We start from the raw sequence: 25,573 nt of genomic DNA on the forward strand, positions 1-25,573 counted from the left end.
TGACTTCACGTGTTTTTCACCTGGGTATGTACAATTTTATTTCATGAAAATTTTCAGTCTCATAAACTGATAATAAATGTAAAGTTGTATTTAAACATTAATCCATGGGGGGTAATTAATACTGACTTCACTGCAAAAACAAAATTTCCCCATGTTTTTATGCTCTAGTTTCTAGTGCAAATATGTTAGTACATTTGAAATCATACAAAATTAATGTACAAGTATATTTTCTGAAGGTAGCAAAGTTTGTTTTGAGTCAATAATTCCTTAATATTGATAAAGTATTTCCCTTGAAAAGTATTTCACGTACAATAAGACATGTTATCTGCTAGTGTAACTAATGCCTTTAGTTACTTTTAAGCTACTTTTGTTTTATTTAAACTGTACTGAAATACTTGAGATTTGGTGCTTTTGCAGTGTGATATAAATACAGTGAAGCCATATTGTGACATGTAGTTTGTCTTTCAGAAACACTTTGACAGACTAAATCCTGCAGGCATCACCACCGTGAAATTGCGAAGCGTTGAGATGCCGTTCTGAAACAAAAAATCTCCAGACCTGAGAAGCACCACTGAGCAGTTTGTCCCTTCAGGTTCTAAATATTGGTCTTCAACACAGGAGGTGGAGAAACTCAACAAACATGACCCTGGACTGACCTTTTTGGATAAGAATTTATTTTTCTAGTTTTGAAAACCTAACGAATAAAATATCTGAAAATGTCTTATCGAGTGAAAGACCTCTTCCAGGTGAAGCTCTCTCCATCCACATCGTCCACACTGCTCTGCCCTGCTGGCTGGGCTCTGGATCTCTTCATCATGGCGCCTCTCCTCCGACGAGGCATCGCTGCAGCGTTCATCTTGCTCTTCTGTCCTTTGACGCTGTTTACTTCCTGTTGGCCTCTCCAGCTATTCCAATCCCTTTCTGCCTCTTTCAGGAAGTCAGACGCCACTCTTAGGAACTCCAGCACTGCGATATGACTCCAGATACCTTCATCCTCATCCTCACTTCTTGTCCTCCCTTCACCTGTCTGCCGGTCGGCGTCCAGGGCAAACCCGCAGTGCCCTCCTCTGTCTGTTAGCGCCAGCAGGAAGTAAGGGTTGCTCTGGAAAAGGGAAACGGGGAGCATGGAGGCTGGAGGGAGGAGAGGATCATCAGAGCTGCAGATGCAGAGCACTGGGACCGCCACCTCATCTGCATCTCTCAGAGGTTCATTCCTCCCCCAGTAGCTCTCCCAGTCCGCTGCTGGGTAAGCTCTGTCACCCAGAGCCCAGGCCGCTGCTGATGTTAGGCCCCTGAGGGAGGGAGATGCAGGGTTTCTCTCTGTGGATGGAGAAGCTTTCTCAGTGGGAGAGCAGAAAAGAGCTTCTTCAAAATCTCTGAGGCTGGAGGATCGGAGGGCACGATCCACATCCAGGATTCCTCGGAGCGAACTGACATATCTATTGAGAGCATGGAAGAAAAGCAAAGATTTTAGCAAATATAGCAAAACTAAAATCTGGAGTTTGTGCAGAGTTGGGTGACGTTTTTTAAAAAACTGTAGTTTTAGGATTATTTTGCTATGCTGTGCTTTCTACTGTTACTGGTAATTTTATTGTGATGTATTGCTACTCTTACTTCAGTCAAATTTCTGGATATTGTTCTGAGTTCACTGAATGAAGAACAACCTTGTTTTAACCAAAAACAGACACACACCTGTAGGTTTTTTTTTTTTTTTTTTAAAGTTCTATAATTTTTATATTGAAAATAACTGATTTGTAACGATGCTCCTTTTGCCTGATTTTGCTGCAAATTGTTTTAATATAGATTTTTAAAATGCAATTTTAAAGATTTAAATATTAAATTACTGATGTTTTGATCAGTTACTTGAGTAGACTTTTTACCAAACACTTGTTTACTCTTACTTGAGAACAATTTTTGGCTACACTAGCCGCCTCTGGATTTGTGTATAAAATTCTCACCTGCTCAGCTGCATTTTTCTGTGAAATAGCACCCCCCAGCGGTAAATAGGCGGCATGGCGCTTTCAAACCACAGTTGCCCCAGCAACACAGGTGAGATGGCTGCAGCTGCTGTTAGGCAGGTGCTTGAACCTCGCTCGCCCAAATAGGACAGCAGGACGGCGGAGCCCGATCCTTCACTCACCGCAACCAACACGGAGGACGGGTGCCGACTGCGGACATACACAACCGCCTGAAAACACACGGAATTGCTACCGTAAGCTGTAAAAATATGATGGAAAAATATGTCTCAAAATATAACTCATGACAAAATATATGAAAGTGGACTCTGCACATTTAAAAACTCAACCACAAAGGTAACTTTTGTAATAAAACCAAAAAAAAAAAAAAAAGTTAAACCTGAACAAGCAGTAAATTAACCTCTAATTTACTGGTAACCACACTGAACATTAATTCATTAGAATGCAGACTGATTAAATCTTTATTGTTTTCTCTAACTTATCCTGTTTGGCTGCAGAGAAACAGTTTATTTTCATTGTGAGCATCGTCTCCAACACACCTGATTCAGATAATTGACTCATTATCAGGCCTCTGCAGAACTTGTTGGCATGTAGAGGAGGTATTTCATTTGTGAATGTTGGAGCTATTTATTCTTTATTTCTTTATCCATTTAAATTTAGTTAGTTTATTCTTAAATTTCTAGTTTTTGTATTATTTACAGAGTTTATTTGCAGGTTAATAATTGTTGATTCTATTTATCTTTTGTTTTATTATTTGTTCTTATTTATTTGTTTTCTAAGACAGGAAGTAAGGTGGATCAGTCCACTTTCTATAAGTGTAGGGGCCTGGTAAAGGACCAGCAGGCATTTGGGTTTGGGGCCTATGGTTTTTACCAGAGCAACAAAAGTAGACAGGAGAACAAAGGAAAGTTTGAAGGTTGTAAATTTTTGCTGAAAAGGAAAATAAAAGCAACCAAAATAATCAACAAGTTTGGACATTAAACTTCTTTTGCCTGCGTAAAGAATCTTGACCCCAGTGCCTCATAGTGGCTGATGGAACTTTTATTGGATGTTTGGTTTGACAAACAATCACCGCTACAGTGTTGGAACAAGTTGTTTTCATCTAACTGTTTTCAAAGACTGCAGTTGGAGACAACTGAACTAGATATTGACTTTGTAACAGAGAAGATATTAGTGCGTCTAATAATGTAGTAAATGAAGAAGTAGATTTCTCAAACATTTTGCCCTCCCCACGCATTATAAAAAATTTAAAAATAAGAGAGAAATATGATTCTGATGTAAACAGAAACTGCAAGTAGACTGAATTGATGTAGGCTGAATCAGCTGATCCTCTTTTAAAGCAGTTTCCCAAACTTTTCCATGCCACCTGAAGAGGATTAACCTCTGACCCCGTTTCTAAACCCATAGATACAAAATATGTAAGAAACATAAATTTTTATAATGTTTTTATTCACTATTTAATAATTATTACATTCAATTAGCACAAATTCTGCCTCATATCTTCTGATTTTTGTTGGCCTTCAGTTCTGTGGCGAAAGATTTTATCAAATAATACACTTTCTCATTACAATTCCCTCTTTTGATAAATGATGTGATATATTAATCACATAAAATTTTATTTTACTACCACAGTTCTTGTGTTTTTTTGTTTTTTTTTTCCAGATGTGTCCTCCATAGCTTTAGGTTGCTTTGGTCTTGTCAGAAACTTTTCCACTTCCTGTTTGCGATGCTAGTTTTGAGGAGCAAAGTAGCTTTATGAATTTAACAGGCAGCCAATCAGAAAATAAATTAATTCAACTCATGTTTTATTTTAAAAATGATTGAAAAACAAATGATGAAAAATGTAAGATGGAAATATTTATGAGACAGAAATTTGTTTTCTGTTATGCATTTTTTTTTCTCATCTTCCCTTTAACTTGCTGAAGCCCCGTACAGCGCCCCCTGGCGGCCCCACTTTGAAAAACCAGCGGTTTAAAGCGTACCTGCTCCAGATCCGCCGGGTCTCCAAACTCACAGATTCTTGCTGTGGTGAGGGGCGACCCGGCTGTGCCCCGATGGTGAAACACGACCACAGAGAAGCCCTGCCGCGCGGCCTGCTGGCAGAGCCGCTGCAGGTGGGGGGTCGTCCCTCCCCAGGACTGAGGGATGAGGAGGAGAACGGGGGGTGTCGAGGTGAAACACCCGATGGCCTTCCTCCCTGACTGCTGCTCCTTCTTCACCTCCCACCTCCTTTTCGCTGTCACCCAGTCCAGCGCCACGACCCCCCCGTCCTTCAGCAGGAGGTGCTCTCTGGTGAACTGGATGCTGTCTGCATGTTCTCCACACATTTGGCTGGAGACCGTCTTCAGGTGGGGGTCTCCCCAGGGCCAGTCGGCCAGTTTTGCCTTTGTGAGCGAGCCGCAGTGCTGCAGCAGATACCTGGCCAGTGCTGAGGGTTTGCAGATGAGCCTGGGTCCAAATGAGGTCTGACCTGATAACGTCTCTGGTGGCTTCAGCTCCAGGATCAGACAGATTGTGACCCACAGCTTCCAGCCTGCAGCCCTGACAGCCGCATTTACCCAACTGCAAAACCCCGGCCAGCAGAGACCCAAACTCAGCAGGAAAAACAAGGAGCAAGGGAGCAAACATAATAAACAATCCAACACGTATGACTCCATAGGTGAATAAAAAACAAGAGTTGTCACTGGGATATTTCACAGATGACTGATGCTCAGCTTTTCTGTCTTTCTTCAGCTTTGGAAAAGGAAACTAAAAAGAAGTAAAGCAATGAAAAATGTTCCCAGTGACTGAAAAATAGAGAACTAGAGGAAATGCTCCTCCTCCGCTCCCCTTTCACCTCTCTTCATAAATCATTTACTACAAGGTCAGTCAGAAAAGGCAAACAGACAACATCAACAGGTCTCATTAATGTGAGAATCATATTTATTTGTATTCTTCACCCAGTTTGTTGGCAAATGTTTGATCACTTTATCATTCCCCCTTAGATGAAACTCACTTTAATGGCTTAGAACAGCAAAAATGAGCAAAAATAAGTCTTATAAAGCATATTTTTACAAAATTCTGTCAATTTCCTAAAAAAATAAAGGTGGGATCACATCTCTGACTCTGTGTCAATATGACTGGTACATTGCAGCTTTTCTCTGTGCTTCCTTAAAAAGCTGCTGAAGCTGAGTCAGGTTGCTGAATAAAATTAAAGTATTTAGTTCTAGAATAAAGTAGAAAAAAAATCTTTGGCCAAGAGGAAGAGCATCTTATCTCACCTCTGTAAATGTTGGCTCCTTTGGTGAGGTTTTGTAGCTTGGAAATCTAGAAATATTTTGGCATAAAGTCATAGGGAAATTCTCTGCATAAATAAAAAGAAATCATTATAACCAGATTTTCTAACTACATAAGACAGATTCTTGACCCCCTTTCCAAAAGAAAACATGTTGGGTTATTTTGTCTTTCCTTTAGCTTATCTAAAATGTTTTTAAAAGTAACACTTTATTTGACGAGGTGTGCATAAGGCTGACATGACACTGTCATAAACATGACATATCACCTGTTGTGAACGTGAAGGAGTCTTTATGAATGTCTACGACTGTTGTCATGAAATGTCATTTGGTAAATGACACATTTAATGCAAAGTTGCTCTAAAAGTTGTGTTGAAAGTCAATTAAAAGTGCCAACTTTGCATTAAATTTCATTATTTACAAAATCCTGCAAGGTTGGCACTTTTAATGGAATTTAAATGCAACTTTTAAAGCGATTTTGCATTAAATGTGTCATTATTTACCAAATGACACTTCATGAGAACAGTCAGACATTCACAAAGACTCCTTCATGTTCACAACAGGTGTTCTGTCATGTTTATGTAGTTTTACAGCAGAAAAATGTGGATCTGCATAACTCAGGTTCATTCTTGGGTGCTGTTTCCAGATGCATGAGGGCACACCTTGTACTGTTCAATAATATCTCACCTCACTTGGTAGGTATTGTTTTATTAGTTCTTGACTGTCAGGAAATGTTTGGACAACATTTCTTGATTATCAAGTAGTGTCACTCTACCATAAAGGTATTATCAAGGTCTAGTCATCTTGCAGCTCCTTAAACCCCCAGCCAATAGATGATGGGAAATACACACAACTGTACACACACCAGTGGACATCTGTTCAAGGAGAAACAAAACACACCAACACATGCAAGATTTGACAGAAGAAGAATGATTTCAAACACCTGTTCCTTCAAAAGCAACTATTCTACTGTCTTTAGTGAAATTATGTTAGCAGGTCATATGATGGCACACTGATGGAAGGTTTCTGTGATTAACTTTAACTTTATCATTAAATGCATTTGATATTGTGAAATTGATGACAGGATTTATATCAATGTACTTGTGACCATAAAAACTGAAGATATTTGTTAATTAATTTCGGATTAAATTATGAAAAACGACGTTTGATTATTCAACACATAAAGACGAACATCGTTTAAGTTTTAGTTTCAGTTCTTTTGTTTGAAATGCTTGAGTGGTTTGAACACTTGAAAATTGACTCAGTTTGACTGGAAGGCTCCACCTTCATAAACAATCAGGTGACGCCCTATCTTTCAAAAACAAAGGATAAAAGAAAGAAATGAAAAATATTCAGCACCAAACGAACATTACCACCTGGAGAGCTCAGGAAATCAGGTATAGAAAATATTTACATGTAATTTTTAATCAATTGTGAACAGTTTTTCAATCACATTTATAATATGAAATAATTTCTAAATGTGCATCATAAAGACAGTTATTAGCTTAATACATACGTTTTGAATTTAATTACAAATATGTGAGTAGAGTAGTTGTTTAAAAATCTTTCAGCAGTTTTTTGTTGTGTCATTATTAGTTTTGGGGATGTTTTTTGAGATAAATATAGTCATTGATAATGAAAACTAATTACTGTGATCAAAAGAGATGCTTATAGGATAAGTACGTTTAATATTACTTTGGTATTTAATTTTACTTTTAGAAAAATGATTCACCGGAAGCATAATTTTAAAATGGGATTAAATTTTGTAACTGTGTCTGATCCAGCATAGTTTGTTAAATGCTGTTATATTTTTGGCTTGTATTTCTGAAATTAATGCTTCTAAAATGTAAGGAATTTCTTAAAACTCATTTTATGTCTTGCAGGTTTTGAAGGATTTTGTAGTTCTGCATAAGCTTTGGAAGAGATTTTATCCGTGAGATCAGGGATGACCAAGTTGGCTGTGTTGTGTTTCCTGCTTCTGCAGACTGGAGTCGAAGGATTTAAAATATCAAATTTTGTTCTTAATTTTTTTAACGGAGGCTCATTTACTCATGAAGTGATCACAGAGAGAGCAATCCTAAATGTCACTCTACAGGTGTGCCGTGCACTGGCTTTGTCTCAGGGAAAGACCTTCTCTTTTCCTGTAAGTATTTAAATTAAACCATTAAGTTTAACTCTTTTATCAATTAAAATTACTTTGTTGAAGCAAAAGAAACACCTGCATTTGTGTGTATGTATGCAGCCACAACCTTTCTCTGCTGGGGCTGTAGCAGCTGCATGTGACGCATCAAAATCAACCAAAAGTTTCATCGACACCATTCAGAGGATCCAGAAAAGCAACCACCAAGTAGACAAGGATTATGTGCTGAGTCCAAGACATCACTGCGATGATGAAAACATAACAGAAGGACACTTTCTCATTACACGTGGTTTAACCGCTGTGAAGGCTTCCAATAAGCAACAAAACTCTGTTTTAGCGACATCAATACTGGGAGAGATACTCCATACCTTACAGGTATTTCTGCTACAGCTACATGCATTTTATTTTCTTGCTGCCTAAAACTGTCACTCGTGAGAAATGATCACTTTTTATTATTAGTTGTTTGGGGCTTCATTGAATCTGCAGACAAGGGTTACCAAAGGTCTATGTTGATATCTTTACTCTGTGCTGCCCACTTGTGGCAGGACAACTCACAAAAAAGCTTGATACTTCCTTTGAGTCAATTAAGCAGTAGTTTTGTTTTGAAGGATTTCTACAGTCACACTAACTGGGTGGAAATAGGCAACACATTCCCAAACGCCAATCTGATCAAAGAAAATGCCGATTTTGGAAAAATAGCAGGTAAAGAAGGTGTTGTTTTGCTTTGTGTGGACTTACGGTATGTGCTTATATTCAAATATACCAAATCTAATGTGAATCTGCAGCCAAAACAAGAGCAACTTGCCGCAACTGTGCTGGAGAGGACTGCAGAAACAATATTTTGGAGGACATCTTAAAGGAACAAATACTTACTTCGGGATATTTTTCACTTAATCCATTCTCTACAAAACCAAAAGGTAAACATCTTTATTTGGTTGTAAAATAGTATATCAGTGTAGTTACACTTTACTCTGCTGCCCACATGTGGCAAGAAAGGCCAAAAAAAAGTTGTATATATATGAAAAGAGTGTGTCAACAACTAAATATTATTTGTGATTTGTATAATGATGAGCAGGAAAATGCAGCCATGGAGGGTCATTTGATCGAACAAAAGGAATTGAACCTACAGGTGGAATCAACAAAGATTCATTTGACTCTGAACACGGACATCTTCACAGCCAAGCAGCAAGTATGGCGATAGCAGCAACCAGTGAGCTGCTGGAGGACGTTCGCAGTGCTGCTGGAGACAAAGGATTTTTACAGTCGGAAGCTGTTTATTTTCTCTTTACTTGAATTTCTTTACAGAATAATAGAAAACAAATGAACAGCTTTGCCTCTGCATTTTGCTTGTTGCACCTCAGGATGATGGGACTGTTCAAAGGGAGAGCCCTTTGTTTTTGCGTGGACACGACAGGAAGCATGGGGGATGACATTGAAGCAGTGAGGACTGTAACATCATCGATTATTGACAGTAAAGTGGGAACAGAAGACGAACCCTCAATTTACATTCTTGTTCCCTTCAATGATCCAGGTAGAATCCCAATGTTCAGGGCTGAACTGTATTTTCTTCCTGATAGTTTCACCTTCAGTATTCTGAATTTAATCTATGGAAACAATCATGACAGAAATTATTCCTATAGTTTTCGCGTGCTTTATAGTCATTGTATTGCCAACTGAATAAAGAAAAAAGGGGAAAACAACATAAATCCAACTTTCTGGACTAAAGTGGTGTAGAATATACATATCATTGACTTCTATTTAAATCACAGAATTTGGGCCTCTGCTTCAGACAACAGACCCAGATGTTTTCAAGAGTTACATCAACTCACTAACACCAAATGGAGGTGGAGATGCTCCAGAAATGAGTCTTTCTGGACTTCAGGTGATCCGATTTATATCACAGTGCTGATTATGTATGACAAGCAAAACAAAACAAAAAAAAATCTGTAATTTCTGCATACAGCTGGCTTTAACTGGTGCGCCTCCCAATTCGGAGATCTTCGTTTTCACGGATGCAGCAGCTAAAGATGACTACCTGAAAAACACAGTGCTAGCACTCATAGAGCAGACGAAGTCTAGGGTGAGTACGTCTCTGGTCGTGCACTAAAGTCCTTGTTTTCAGTAATTAATGGAGCGTCGCACTTTAAACTAACGTACCGTCAAATAAACGGTTGTTTACATGACCACTAGGGGGTGCTCGCGGACCACCGGTGTTTCCATGACCACAGTTTGAGAAAGTCTGGTGAAGAGCTTTCTAAATGCATTATGTTTTTCTGTTTCTAAAACATTTAGCTGCATGATTTAGAATTTATCAATTTATTTATTTGTGTGGATATTACATACTAGTGGATATTTATGTTTGATAGTTTCTCAAGCTAATGTATTGACCCTCTGCACGTGACGTCATTATCTTCTAAACTCCGCCCACTCCGCCATCACGGACGTCATAACAATCAATTCGCTCCTGTTAACCTTGTCAAAAAAAGCACATCTGGTAGCCTAATATCGCTTTTATTTAGTTGATTTCGCAGTAAATAAATGGCCACAGGGTGCTGCGCTGTCGGCTGCACAAACGAACAAGGGTGAAAACCAAACTTGTCATTTTATTTTATAACTTAGCGAGGAAAGATGATGTGGCGATGGACAGCAGCCGTCGATCATAATGACTGTTAGCCTTCGGTGTAACAGCGGATTTGCAGCGAACACTTTTTTACAACGTAAGATTAACGTTCACAAGCTTTATAAATATAATTAAAAAGATATAAAATATCGAATTATGGTGAAGGTACACGTTTAATCTTTGGTAACCATGGAAACAGTGCCCCGCCTTCATGTAGCCTAGCATGTATGGAAAAAAACTGGTTAGCATCTCGTCTTCTGTACGTTTTTAAGGCTGCTCCGGTTTAAGGGGAAACGCTGCTTATGACACGGTGACAGAAATCATGTGGTGTGAATTCAGGAAAAGTCGGTGATTTGGTCAACACGTCAGGAGGGAATAAGTTCGGGTCGGTTTCTAAGCTAGCTGTTTCAAGCTTCTGTAAATACCGCCAACTAGCCCCAAGCAGGCGTGTTGCGTTCAAAGACAAATGAGCTTCACTCGAACAAGAAGAAGCCACAAAAGCAACTTAGAAAAACAATTTCAGTCGCTCAGTTCAATACTCCCGATCCTCATTTCCAACGTCCGTCATGGCGCCTCGAATGATTAAGTGACGTAGTTGCAAACGGTCAGTGTCTGTACATGAGCTGCATGTCCAGTTTGATGTCTGTACATGCAGACATCAAACTGCCTGCATGTCCACAGGCAGTTTGATGCTTAAAAAACACACAAAAAGAAACATGAAGAATCATCTCTAATGATTTAGGTTGCAGATTCAGTAAATGAGGTTTTTGCCCACCTCATTGTGTTTCAGGTGAACTTCATGATAACTGATGTACTTGGCCTTCGCCGTCGAAGACAAGCAGACAACAACCAACAACAACAAGGTGTTCGGATGTCGAGAGCAGGTAGTCAGCTGTACAGAGACCTGGCTCAGGCTTCAGGAGGTCAGGCTGTTGAAGTCACAAAAGGTCAGCTGCTGGAGGCCATCAACATCCTAACTGAATCCACCAGCTCCTCTCTGGTACAGAATAGCTTTATTTATTTTGTTTTAATGTTTGAAGCGTTCAGATTTTACCTTTAAAAGTATTATTGTTGCAGGTGAGCCTTCTGCAAGCATCCAGGAATCTTGGAAAATCAGAAAATTTCACTTTTGTAGTTGATGACACAGTAAAAAACTTGACCATTTACATCACAGGAACTTCTGTAGATTTTAGTCTCATTAGTCCTTCAGGTAAATAAATGACTCTGTAATCGGGGTTGAGGTGGATTAGTTTAATTTCAAACATTTTGCTTTTGTCGTTACAAACCAGTGTGTATAAATTCTGAGCGTCACTTTTCAGGGGTGATTCAAAATATTGCCAACACAACTGGACCTTCAATAATTTCATCCCAGTCAGTCGGAAACCTTCAGACTGTGCAGCTGCAAACAGAAGGAGGATTGTGGGAACTACAAATTTTGTCAACCAATCCCTACAGTGTGAAAGTTGTAGGTAAGACATCTGTAAATATAAAGCTGACATTTTCAGAAGTCCTAATTTTGAACATCTGGTTAATCTATATTTCTATTTGTTCATCAGAAAATCAGTTGCTAATGCCTAAATCACTATATTAGATTGAAACATTGTGCATGCCTGTTTTTTGTCAATTATTTTTTAAAACCATAATTCATTATTTGTAACATTTTTACACAGATATTGTGATACATATCCTGCATATTTAAATAAAAAAAAAGAAACATATGTTATGACTCCGTCAAGCCGAACAACAACCAGAATAAAGTTAACAATATTTGTAACACAAATAAACTTTATCTTAACTTTATCCATTTGTTGTCAATCCAATAATGTTCAACCCGAATTTAAACTCCACTTCAGGCGGACAAACACGCATAAACCACTACAATGTTCACTGCAAACTTAAGATGCACTCGATTCAATGCAAAATGATCACATGCAATCCAAACTCAAGATCACACCAAACAGGACCGGGTTTCAGATATTTAAGATTAACAGCGAAATTAAATGTGAGTATTCAGGAAGTGACCGAAAGATAAACAGAGGACAAAACAAACAAAATAAATGGAAGGTTGTTAGCCCGCCCTCACAAACACTAAGGGGAGACAAACAATCCAAACTGGGCAGACTAACAAAAAAGAAAATCAAACTCTAAAAGGACAGCAGGAAGCAGTGACAGAACTGTAAAAATACAAAAATTACTAAATGTTTATTAAATCACTTTAATCAAGTCAATCTAAAACACATTAAAAACTCTGCATACCTGCATCACATAAACCAGCACTCTAAAGTCAAACTTGACGTAGTAAATCTGGTGCAGCCCTACCAAATAAAAACAATATATAAACCAAAAACATACAATTCAATCTGATTAAAAGAGACAAAGGTGCCTACCTGCTGCGTCGAACAACCACACACCCAGGTAACGCTGCCACCGGAACGTCATTAATAATGCGGCCCTGTATAAAAACTAGTGATGGGTCCGGCAACACCGATGCGTCGGCGCAGGCGTCAAGCCCATAGACAAAACCCAGTGTCGGTGCGCGTATTGCTTTCAGCAAGTCACGTGACCGATACAGGAACTGTTTCGAATTGATGCTGGAGTGCCAAACTATGTTTATAAGGAAGCGAATCTGTCAACGGGAGGCATTTGCCAAAAATAATTCTTGATCTTTTATGGTACAGCAGCAACTATGCAGCCTCAAAGCAAACAAAAGGTTTTGTAGTTTGGGATATTTTGATCTTCCGTCAGAAAATAAGGCATCGGTTCTCACTTTGTTGTTGTTTCATCCGGTTTTTTTTAGTTTCTACTTGATCTATCTGAATCCAAATTCAGCTGAAATTGACTCTTAGTTTACTTTCATATTATATTCTGCAGGTTAAGTCTGGAACTCATTACCACCTCACCTTAGAAACATAAAGTCATTCCCTAAATTTCAAACCGAACTTAAAACACACCTTTTTAGATCTGCCTTTTCAATATGACACAATTGGTTTGCTTGATTTTTATATAGATTTTTTTTTACATAGATTAATATATAGATTCCATATAGATACATTGCTGTGTATTTATTCTATCTATTTTTAATTGCTACATTTTATTGTTTCTGTTACTTTTGCTCTTTGTACGGTGTCCTTGAGTGCCAGAAAGGCGCCTTTGAAATAAAATGTATCATTATTATTATTATTATTAAGTGTTGCATATGTTTCTCCTTTTAAATCATACATTTCATCATTTTATTCTTCAATTACCCTCCATAAATAAAAATCTTTAGACAGAAAAAATTAAAATAAAGACAACCTCGCTATAAATAAAAAAAGACATTTCCAGCAAAACACATCCATCCCCTCTGTTTTTTAGTTGGCTTTCTTTCATTGTATTTTCCTTTTTTGCAGGTGAGAGTCCCATTGACTTTCTTTTCAAATTTATTAAGGAGTCAGACAGCCCATTTGGAGGGTTTGATGTGATTGACAATCGCCCCACAGCTGGTAAAAAAACCCACAATTTTGTGACATGCAAAAATTATTCACTTTTAAGGGTAACTGAGCATTTTTTTCTTATTTTTGAAGGAGGAAATGCCAGTCTGCTGGTGACACTGATTGGAAGCGATGTCGCCACAGTGTCAGAGGTCGCACTGGTTGAATCGTCGGGTTCAGGTCAGGTTAACGGCACCGTAGAGGCCCAGGGTGGAGGAACATTTATCATCCATTTCCACAGGATCCCATCGGTTGAGTTTGTTGTGCTTGTGAAGGGCCAAATCAACGACAGCGTTTCCAGAGCTTCTTCAAGGATCTTCCAAAGACAGTCGGCCACCAACATAAAAGCCTCTGTTCTCACTGTCACTATTGTAAGCAAATTTAAGCATAACCAAAATATTTGTCATTATTTCATTGCACTGTTATTGTTGTAAGCAAATGAAGCAATCCAGAATCCCTCAAACTTTTCATAGATTAGTTTCACTGTACTTGTCTCTTTTACATTTTGGTTTCCATTGTTGTTTCAGAATGACTTGGACACGGTGTTGGAGCCAGGAACACCTCGATCTGTTTCTTTCTCTGTGATGACAACCGGTGAAGGAGGAAGCTTCACCATTCAAGCCACCAATGACCAACGCTTTGCTGCATCTTTTCCATCCAGTTTACTGCTGGATCCTGGAGTTAGTGCTAATGGCACAGTAAACATCACAGCTCCTGCCGGCACTCCATCTGGTACTGGTGTCACCTTGACCATTGAGGCTGTGGCTCCTGGAGGTGCAGACACCAACTATGATGTCCTGCGTCTAACCGTCCTTTCAAAAGTAATGTCTCATTTCGTTTTGTATGCATTCTGACACATCATGGAGGGTAAGTATAGATCATATTTTCCTGTCACTCTCTCACAGGTGACTGATTTCACTCCACCAGTGTGCCAGCTGCTCAGCCTGCAGTCCAACTGCTCTGACAACTGCAGCCAGTCAACATGGGAGGTCTCTGTCCAGGTCACTGACGCAGCGAATGGGACGGGTGTGGACAGCGTCAGTTTCAGAGAAGGCAGCGGTACGATGAACACCAGCACAGCAGCTGATAATACAACTCTAGTGTCTTATGTGGCTTCCTGCTGCTCACCTGATGTGCAGCTGGTGGCTGTGGATAAAGTAGGCAATGTGAAAATCTGTAGTTACTCTGTTCGCGCAAATGTCACTGAAGCTGTTACAACCAGCCCTGTAACAATGGGCAATGCAACAACGAGCAACGTAACAACAGCTGTCACAGCTTCCTCTACAAGAGCTGATTTCTCCGTGTCTCTTTGCTTTGGTTTCTCAGTCCTGAGCTTCTTGCTACAGTCTCTGAAACTGTGATCCTAAATTTTACACAACAGATTACTGGTGATGGATATCCGGTAAATATTATGTTCATCCCGGTGGTAGGTTTTATATCTAATCCTAATCCATACATAATCAAATATATAGACACTTTTTGAAGCTAAATTCAATGTAAGCGCTGTAGTTGCACTATAGAGTTTTAAGAGGAGTTTGCTATTTTCTTTTGTTGAAGGTTTAGCTCTATAAACAAAAGTTTGGTGACAAAAGAGTATCTTTGAAATCAATTGTTGTTCTAATCTTTATGTATTCTTCATTGATTATCCTATAAAATCAAGTTTTAAGAAAGCATGTAATCCCTGACAATAATTAAAATATGAAAACCAAGCTTTTACTCAAAAGTTGTTTTTTCTACATGAGTTCAGAAATGCTTCTACATTAAATAATGAAAAAACCTCAAGTATTTAAGCCAAGTCTAAAAGTGGCACTGGAAACAGAAACATATCAAAAACCTCAAAGGTGAATCCCAATGTGATCAGAGTTAGCTGAGACTGAATGTAAGATAGGGAGACAAAGTTACAAAAAATTGAAAAGTAAAAAAAAACTTAAGATCTAATTTTAGTTTGCTTTTGAGGCCTATATATTAAAATAAAAATATATACTCATGGAAATCTGCTCTTTTCACTCCTGAATTGAATCATATAAAATGATATTCTTAATGTTTCTGGGCAGAACAAATGTTGGTGTCAAGTTTATCTGAGCTGCTGTTTCTCTCTGGAGCCTCTTGGTGGCACCACTGCATCTGATTTTGATTTTAAGCAAGTTTGCATGAGCACAGATTTCTAAATTAATAATGTGATTAGTTATTTATTAGGGGTTGTTATCCTCTAAGTGTTATATTTTTATGTTGTTTATGTTACACAGTGTATTTATGAACAAACCCCTGACTAGCCATAACAATCAGCCACCAATTAAAATAATTACACAAGAAATTAAAATTAATAAACAAAGAATGCTTCTAATTTCTGCATATAACATCAACTTTATTCATAAATGTATCCAATAATATAACTAATCTTTGCAACGTTTTCTTCCATGTTGCTCAGAATATAAAAGATTTTACTGCTTTGCAGCAAAGGGTTAACATCACTAAGAGTCTTGCTTGAGGAAGTGTTGGGATCAAAGTTCAAAGTACATTTCCTGTTGTCTCAGCAAAATGTCACAGCATGAGAGAGAAATTAAACCAACTGAGTCTTTGAGAAAGAGACCATTCAGGTGTTTGCATGCAGCTGGAATGTCAGAAGAAATCTGAGGTGTTTGCTTCAGAAAACAAGCAGCTGAGAACTTTTTATGAATTTACCAGAGAGAACAATAAAATCAGGAAAATCTTAGTCTGTGCACATGAAAATAAAATATTAGTTTGTGCTGTTCTAGTCGATAATACCAGGAAGGAAACTGCAATTATATTTAGCAAGATCTACATATATCCTCTGCTGATATGTATAAAGAAGCTAATATTTATTTATGGTTAATATGTTGCTGTAAAAAAATAATACAGCACTGTGTGATTTAGAACAAACATGACTCATTTTCTCTTATGACATATCACCGATATGCAGTGTTGAAAAAGTATTAACTCCCTCTTAAATTTGTTCTTCTTGTCATCCTACATTTACTTAAATATTTCAAATAACACTCAGACAAAGATAACCTAAGTAAATATAAAAAACTGATAAAAAGCTTCCCAGACTAACCATTTCCTATTTGGAAAATAATTATCCTTTTATTAAATTTTGAATTTACTCTGTTACCCATTTTCTGGGTAAAATGAGTTCAGTTTCTTAAGCTACACCCAGAACTGATACCAGAACTATATTATAGGAAAAATCACTTAACAGCATGAAGTAGACAAAAAGGATCAAGATTCAGTTTTCTTTAGATCTAAGGAAAACTAAGGCGAGATAAGAACCAAAGTCATTAATATCCATAAATGTGGAAAACACTCCAGTGAATCACAGTGAGAGCTCCGTCCACAAACAGAGAAAACACTGAAAGCTTCTCAGGTCAGCCAACCCAAATTACGGCACACTGTGAAACATTTAAAGGTGGTTTAACTTGAAAATGAAAGTCCATGTGCTGCAATTAAAGTAAACAAGAAAATTGTTTTGATTTTAACTCAGAAATTTAAGTTCACAAAGTTGATTTAGCAACAGGAGACAAGTTGTCTAAACATTGTTTTTAAGTTAATTTAACTAGAATTCTGAGTTTTAACATAAAATAATTATCTCATCATGTGCAAGAAAAAACTGTCCTCACATGAAGAGCACAAATGTCTTTTATTTTTACTCACAAAATCAAGTTAAAATAAATATTTATTTTACTTTAGAATAGTTTAAATTCTTGTTACAAATTGCATGAACAAAACTTCTGATCTGATAATGAATTTTATTAAATTCTGCTCAAAAACATTTAGCATTAACAGGACATTATCTTCAAGCTCTGAAAACTGAGAATTAGTAGTTTCTCAGTAGCTTAAATCTGTAAGTTGATTTCCTGCTAAGCAACAGCAATCACGTTATCACTGACTGTTGCTGGAGTTGCTTGCTGCCTCACCTTCATGCCAGGTACAAGGTGTGGATTTGTGTCAGTCGAGGAAATGATTAAGCCTGATGAACAGGAACACGACTGAATGTTTCTTACTGTCCTGAGTTTTTTTTTTTGCCTGACCTCAAATCCCTGATGTTCTAGAAAACATGACGTCATGCAGTTTGCACTCTTGATTCCCTGGGAAATCTTGGACTCTTGCAACACTTGATGTCTCAATGCCACATGATAATTTCATAATTCTGTTATATTGGTACACATTTTATATGGCCTTTAAGATCATTGCCAAAATCAAAACTCATTTAACTACAACTTCTTTCTTTTACTATTTTAGTCAGATTCATAGTTGCTCACTTCTGAAATTAGACCATGTTAATGTCTATTAACCAAAGTAATTAGACTTTGTTTTTAAATGATTTTATGTGTGGAAATAAGAAATGATTACACATACTTTTAGTTATTTGCTGTCTAGAAACTGAACTTGCTTCCTTATTTTACGATCTGTAGTTTCTCATTTGTGGTTTTGTGATCTTTTTGCTGTTTGCCTCTTTGCATCACACTAAAATTACTGTGCACATCATTGCAACATCTCACTATTGCCTTCCTTTTGTGCCATAACCACATCTTATTTTTATGACTAGATGAATAAAGAAAATAACTAAAACAATGTTTACATAAGCACAATTTAATAGGTTGCACTGAAGTCTTATTTTATTGTTAGTTATAGATGTTTCTTTGTGTTATTAATTTCAAATGTTGACTTCTAAAAGTCTAATTAGGGACTGGTTCTTGTTGTGGCGTTCTTTTGCTGCAGATGGAAAATAGACGACATCATAAAGATGGCGCAATATATGCGTGACATCTTAAGAGACATTTTAAGATATTATTCAGGAAGTTAAAACTGGAACAGAAACTCCAAATGGACAACAACTCAAATAATTTTTTTACAATATTTAGCTGAAAATGTGTGTGTCTGATCAAAACTATATTCAAATCAGATCTAGTTAAAGCATTTCTACCAAGAGAAATGAGGCAACATTTCAGCAAACTGTTGTGAGAAAGCTGTGGGAATGTTTGACACAAAGTCATGCAGTTCAAAAAGTAATTATTCTAACACTACAGATGTTGTAAACATGAACTAGTTTATCTAATCTAGTTAGATTACATTAATGAAAATAGGGAATATTGATGTATATAAACTACTGACTGATGAAAATAGTCCAACAGCAAAAGTTTTGTTAAAAGTCCGTCTGTTTGATTAACACTACATTACGCAAGATGCACCTGTTCATTTGTGGTTCCGTTTCACGTAGCTGGGTGGCTTGTTTTTCTGTGCTGCTGTGTGGTTCGGTGGCATGGAAGTGGCATCCGCTGACATCCACCATCAATCTATCTTGGGTCCTTTGTGTACGAAACCTGTGTGCGTTTTTATGATATACACACACACACATACACACACACACACACACCCACACACACTCATATACGAAACATCAATAAACTTCTGAGCTGCACCGTTGGAGTTGCCCTAGTCCTTCTGACCGAGGAAGAGTCGATTGATGAGATATCTGGATTTAGCGCCTGTTTAGACGCACACAGTCTTCTACAAGTGGTCCTTCGAGCCGGAGTCTCATTGGTCGAATCAACAACATGGCAACTTCACAAGACAACGCTTCTCAGGAGAAAGGTCACAAGCATAGTCCCCGTCCATGCAGGAGCAGGAAGCTTCCGGGACATCTGGAGGAGTATGAGCATGACCTACCTGATCCAGAGGAGTCAGAGTCGTCAACAAGCAGCAGCTCAGAAGAACCTGATAAGGATAAGAAGCGAAGATGGGACAAGATGGAGGCAGTATGGGGCAGCGTTTTAGAAGCAATGAATGAGATGCAAGTCACTATGAAGGAGACGAGTGGTGCATTAACCAAGCGTGTGGAGCAACTAGAGCGAACATGTAAGTCATGCAGCCCTCTCCTACCACACAGTCACGCTCAACAACATGATAGAGCAGAATCCCTTCCTGCATTCCTACCACAGCCTAGCAGTGTGGATATATACAGCAGTCACACCAGGGATCAGTTGAACATAATGGCACCAGCAAGGCAGGACAACAGAACACCTGTGAACCTACTAAGACCAGTAGAACCTGCTGCATCCTTCTCATCTCTGAAGGCAAGCCCCACGGTACAGACAGCACCATGGCCTGTTCCACAGCCAGATGTACTTGCAACACCTCCGCATATGCTTCAGCCATCACAGCCTTGGATGAACACAGTCTTCCAGCCTGTAGGTCAGTCTGTACCTTCACCTGTTCCACAGCCAAGAGGCCCTCCGGTTTATCCAGCGATACAGCCAGCATCGTTACCAGCTCCGCCTCCTAGAGTGAACCATGTGATACAGCCTGCTCTACAACCTGACATCCAAGTATCACAATCCATGCAGCTTGGGAAGCTTGAACCACAGCAGGCTCAGTCTCTATACAGTCAGAGATACCAACATCTGCAGCTACCAAGCTGCACCAACCAGGTGCACTCTGCACCATCATACAACCTCGCTGCAGCCTCCGCTACACCTCTGCATCAGCCACCACAGAGAGCGGCAGCACAGCAGAACTACAGCCAGCATTATGCAGTTCCACCTGCTGATTTTCCCAGGCATTACTCTGCTGCCTATCCATCACCTCCAGCTGCATACCAGGCAACAGCCTCCCTACCTTCAACAGCAGAAGTCAACCAGCCAAAGCTGTTGGAGATGATTGTGGCATCATCATACGGCAACCCAAAGCCTAGACTGGTAACATTCAAATCAGGCCGAGAGAGCGAATTTGCACTGTTGAAGAAAGGATTGGACAGCCTACTAGGGCCCCATGCACACCACACAGAGGATTATAAATATCACATCCTGCTGGATCATTTAGAGCATCCATGTGCTCTACAAGTTGCTAGGCGCTATATTCACGACCCCACTCAGTACACTAGTGCAATTCGAGCATTGGAGCAGGGATATGGACAGCCTCGACAACTAATCCAGAGTGAACTCAGTGCTATCCTTAACTGCTCTCCTGTTAAGGCCGGTGACCCTCAAGCCTTTGAAGATTTCTCCCTGGCAGTGTCTAGCCTTGTAGGTCTCCTCAGTACTATGGATGATGTAGCAGCCAGTGAGCTCCAGTGTGGTTCACATGTAGACAGGTTACTCACTAAACTCCCTCCTAGTTACAGAGATAGTTTCATCGAGTACTGTATCACACGTGGCATTATACGCACTGGTAGCAGCCGCACATACAACATGTATGACCTCTCTGAATGGCTCGAACGCAAGTCCCACGTTCTTCAGCTATCCAGGCAAGCGACTCAGCCTCAGCCATCAGACAGACCACGATCGGAGAGAAGTAACTTCAGAGCACCTACAGGGTCTAAAGCACAGAGTAAGTCTGCATCCATATATTATGGCTCAGATCCTGCTCAAATACAGCCGAAGACAGACACTAAGGCAGACGCTGTGAGTCCTTCTTCCCCTTCCAAGAAGAAACAGAGGTTTAAGCCATATTGCCCATACTGTGAAGGAACAGAACACTACCTCAGTGGCTGTGTAAACTTTAAGAAGCTAGACCTCACAGCTGTCGCCACTTGGCTAAAGAATAAATTCAAATGCTGGCGCTGCGGCCGTAAACACATTCCAGAACAGTGCACTCTGAAGAAGCCGTGCACCACCTGTGGAGAACAGCACTTATTAGTGCTTCATGACCTGGCTGAGGCTAGAAGGCGGGACCCTAACATCCTAACAGTGAGTACCAGCAGAGTATTTTTGGGTCCTGTCAGTCACTCTGGCCGTGTAATGCTCAAGGTTGTGCCCATTCAGTTACACCATCAGAGGAAATCTCTAGACACGTACGCTCTCCTCGACGACGGCTCAGAGAAAACCATCATACTCCCAGCTGCAGTTAAGTTATTAGGCTTATCACCAGAAGAGGAAACTCTATCTCTGCGCACCATCCGTCAAGATGTGATCCAGATAAAGGGAGGCAACGTCTCATTCCAGGTGTCCCCGAAGGCCCAACCAAAACTGCATTATAAAATAACACAGGCCTTTACTGCTCAACAGCTCAGCCTAGCTGAACAGTCGTGTCCAGTGGAGCTCTTGAAGGAGAAGTATCACCACTTGCAGCAAGTGCAGCTGGAGGGATTCAAGCAGATACCGCCTCTTGTGTTAATCGGTTCAGACAATGCTCACCTTATAACTCCTGTCCGTCCAGTCAGGCGTGGCCCAGCCCGTGCTCCTGTCGCTGTTTGCACCAAGCTGGGGTGGGCCATCCAAGGTCCAAGTAGTAGTATGCCTACACAGCAGGGAGACATGCACTGCCTGAATATATCATGCCTTTCTCCTGCTGAGGCCCTGCATCAGGACGTTCAACGTCTGTGGCAACTAGACGCTCCCATACATAGACCTGAGAAGGAGGTCACACGCTCAAATGAGGACAGAGAAGCCATAGCCATGTTAGAGACTAAGACCATCAGGATGTCTGTAGATGGCGTGGAGAGATATGCCACTCCTCTGCTGAGGAAGAAGGACTTCCCTCGGATGCACGTCCCTCCAGAAGTAGTTAAAGACCTGCTGAGGTCCACAGAGCGGAAGCTGATTAAACGTCCGGACCTGGCCCGCACATACAACCAGGAGATTAAGAAGTTGGTTGATTCTGGTTATGTGGTGAAGTTGACTCCAGAAGAGATTCACAGTTCTACTGAATCTTGGTACGTGCCACACCATATGGTACACCATAACAACAAGGCTCGGGTGGTCTTTAATTGCTCTTTTGAGTTCCAGGGCACCGTCCTCAATTACTACCTCCTGCCAGGCCCTCCACTGGGGCCTACACTACTGGGTGTACTCCTCCGCTTCCGTCAGAATCCTGTGGCAGTGAGCGGAGACATAAAGGCCATGTTTCACCAGATCCGCCTGCTCCCTGCAGACTGTCCCCTGCTACGGTTCCTGTGGAGAGATGGTGAAACAGAGAGGCTCCCAGATGTATATGAGTGGAGAGTCTTGCCCTTTGGGACAACGTGTAGCCCCTGTTGTGCTACATTTGCCCTTCAGAGACACGTGAAGGAGCATCAAGACACTCATAAGGACATCTATGAATCTGTACAGACAGCCTTTTATGTTGACAACTGCCTGCTGTCCCTTTCTGACACACAAGAGGCCAAGTTGCTCATCAACAGGATGAGAGAGTTACTCCTCCAAGGTGGATTTGAAATAAGACAGTGGGCCAGCAACCTCCCTGAAGTGGTTGCCCATCTGCCCAGTACGGCCAGGTCAGAAAGCTGTGAACTGTGGTTGAACTTCAACAGCCTTCATCCACAGGAGTCAACATTGGGTCTCAGCTGGCACTGCCCAGCTGATGTCCTGGGATACAAGCATCGCCCAGTGTCCTACACAACTGTCATGCTGCGCAATATTTATAAGGTGCTGGCCAGTCAGTATGACCTATTGGGTTATATCTGTCCTTATACCACAAGAGCAAAGCTCATTGTGCAGGCCCTGTGGAGTACAGAGAGAGGATGGGATGAGCCCATAGAAGGAAATCTGCTTCAGTCCTGGGAGGAAGAACTGTCTAATCTTCAGCAGATTAGCATCCCTCGCTGCTACAGCCCGAACAGCATCACTGGTGCTACAAACGAGGTTCACATCTTCTGTGATGCCTCTGAGAGATCCTATGGGGCTGTTGCCTATCTGAGAGCCACAGAGCAACAGGCACATATCTCCACCTCCTTCATCATGGCACGCTCAAGAGTTGCACCCCGCAAGCAGGTGTCGATTCCCCGACTGGAGCTGTGTGCTGCGCTGACCGGAGCCCAACTAGCCAAAGTTCTGCAAACTGAACTCTCATTACCCCTGCACTCTATCTACCTGTGGACGGATTCTACTACAGTGCTGCAGTGGATCCAGTCTAGTTCCTGTAGGTACAAAGTTTTTGTTGGGACTCGGATTTGTGAAATACAGGAGTTGACCTCCTCGGAGCAGTGGGGGTATGTGAACTCTGATGAAAATCCAGCTGATGACATCACAAGAGGGAAACCACTGTCAGAGCTCACTATCTCCAGCCACAGGTCACAGGGCCCACACTTTCTCACACAGACTCCTGACACCTGGCCAAAACCCCCAACAGAGTTCCCAGATTGTGGCAGTGAAGAACTCAGAAAGACTGCTTTCTGTAGCTTCACATCTTTATCTCAAAATCTACCAGATCCTGCACAGAGCACATCATTAGAGGACCTGGCTCTGGCCACTCACCAATCCCTACATGGGGCAGCTGCCACCTCCTTCACCGCTGCTGAATGTCTAGAGGCAGAGACTCAGCTGCTTCGCTCTGCACAGAAGGACAGCTTCCCAGAAGAGGTCCGAGCCCTCCAAGCAGGTGACTCTGTCCGCTCAACCAGTCGTCTTAGTGCTCTTTCCCCTGAATATGACAGCATCAGTGGAATGATCAGAGTTGGAGGCCGCCTGCGCCAAGCTATAAATGTAGACCCCGACAGCATCCATCCGGTTGTGTTAGCTGATGATCATCCTCTGACTCGTCTCATCATAAAGCACTACGACTCCCAGCTGCTTCACCCAGGTGCAGAGAGACTCTATGCAGAGATACGGCGCACATATTGGATTCTCAGAGGTCAACAGGCCATTAGGAAACACCAGTACCAGTGTGTGGACTGTAGGAGATGGCGCGCCTCACCTTCCACACCAAAGATGGCTGACCTTCCTTCAGCTAGTCTGAGACTCTACAAACCCCCATTCTGGTCTACAGGCGTAGACTGTTTTGGACCCTACCTAGTTAAGATTGGACGTCGAAGAGAGAAACGCTGGGGGTCATCTACAAATGTCTGACCACTCGATGTGTTCACTTGGATCTCCTCCCTAGCCTTGACCCCGACTCTTTCCTGATGTCATTACGCAGGTTTATTGCTCGCCGGGGGAAGCCGTATGAGCTGTGGTCCGACAGAGGCACCAATTTCAGGGGAGGCCACAAAGAACTGCAGAGCGCCTTTGAAAACATGGCCCCAGTGTTGCAGCAACAGTTAGCCAAACAGACCATCAACTTTAACTTCAACCCGCTGCATACTCCTCACTTTGGGGGAGCCTGGGAGAGGGAAATCAGGTCAGTCAAATCAGCTTTACAAGTTGTCCTGAAAGACCAGGTAGTGGCAGAGGAAGTGCTTCCAACAGCTCTCATGGAGGTTGAAGGCATCCTTAACTCTAAACCTCTCGGTTATGCCTCCTCTGATGTGGCTGACCCGGACCCCATCACGCCAAACCTTCTGTTAATGGGGCGGCGGGATGCAGGGTTACCACAAGCAGTGTATGGCCCTCATGATGCCCTGTCCAAGAGAAGATGGCAACAATGTCAGGTCGTCAGTGATCATTTCTGGAAACGCTTCATCCAGAACTACCTCCCAGGACTTCAGTTAAGACAGAAATGGAGGAAATCTACTGATAATACTGCTGTGGAACAAATTGTGATGATCGCTGATTCCAACCTTCCCCGAGGATTATGGCCTGTCGGGACCATCACCAAGGTCTTCCCTGGGACGGATGGCGTCGTTCGAGCTGCTGAGGTGAAGGTCAAAGACAGTATCTACATTCGCCCGGTAACCAAACTGGTGGAGCTTCCTGAAGTGCCTGAAGATTTGGATCGTCCTTCAAACTAGCGGACTTTGCATGAGTTTATTTGTTGCAAATACAGGGGCGGCTGTTAAAAGTCCGTCTGTTTGATTAACACTACATTACGCAAGATGCACCTGTTCATTTGTGGTTCCGTTTCACGTAGCTGGGTGGCTTGTTTTTCTGTGCTGCTGTGTGGCTCGGTGGCATGGAAGTGGCATCCGCTGACATCCACCATCAATCTATCTTGGGTCCTTTGTGTACGAAACCTGTGTGCGTTGTTATGATATACACACACACACACACACACACACACACACACACCCCATACACACACAAACCCACACACTCATATGCGAAACATCAATAAACTTCTGAGCTGCACCGTTGGAGTCGCCCTAGTCCTTCTGACCGAGGAAGAGTCGATTGATGAGATATCTGGATTTAGCGCCTGTTTAGACGCACACAGTCTTCTACAAGTTTAGTTTGACTTGATATCAAACAGTGAAAAAAGTTTAG

At 41.0% G+C, this 25,573-nt stretch overlaps 2 protein-coding genes across 2 annotated transcripts; one reads left to right on the forward strand and one right to left on the reverse strand.

Moving 5' to 3' along the window:
- Positions 1 to 609: 609 nt before the first annotated feature.
- LOC102238080 (protein ABHD15-like) lies at positions 610 to 4,785 on the reverse strand. Its single transcript, XM_014473820.2, has 3 exons — positions 3,959 to 4,785; positions 1,959 to 2,188; positions 610 to 1,439 (listed from the first exon to the last, which is right to left on the reverse strand). Exons 1-3 carry the CDS (start codon positions 4,631 to 4,633, stop codon positions 722 to 724), a joined length of 1,623 nt encoding a protein of 540 aa, XP_014329306.1. The 5' UTR covers positions 4,634 to 4,785; the 3' UTR covers positions 610 to 721.
- A 2,350-nt stretch (positions 4,786 to 7,135) lies between these two features.
- On the forward strand, positions 7,136 to 15,187 carry LOC106700058 (von Willebrand factor A domain-containing protein 7-like). The gene is made up of 15 exons (XM_023341931.1): positions 7,136 to 7,391; positions 7,491 to 7,763; positions 7,997 to 8,090; positions 8,174 to 8,305; positions 8,464 to 8,650; positions 8,750 to 8,919; positions 9,158 to 9,270; positions 9,352 to 9,468; positions 10,799 to 11,008; positions 11,086 to 11,218; positions 11,328 to 11,477; positions 13,398 to 13,490; positions 13,572 to 13,849; positions 14,006 to 14,299; positions 14,384 to 15,187. Exons 1-15 carry the CDS (start codon positions 7,194 to 7,196, stop codon positions 14,837 to 14,839), a joined length of 2,898 nt encoding a protein of 965 aa, XP_023197699.1. The 5' UTR covers positions 7,136 to 7,193; the 3' UTR covers positions 14,840 to 15,187.
- Positions 15,188 to 25,573: the final 10,386 nt, after the last annotated feature.

The sequence above is a fragment of the Xiphophorus maculatus genome, chromosome 11 (genome assembly GCF_002775205.1).
Source record: "Xiphophorus maculatus strain JP 163 A chromosome 11, X_maculatus-5.0-male, whole genome shotgun sequence".
NCBI classification, from domain to species: Eukaryota; Metazoa; Chordata; class Actinopteri; order Cyprinodontiformes; family Poeciliidae; genus Xiphophorus; species Xiphophorus maculatus.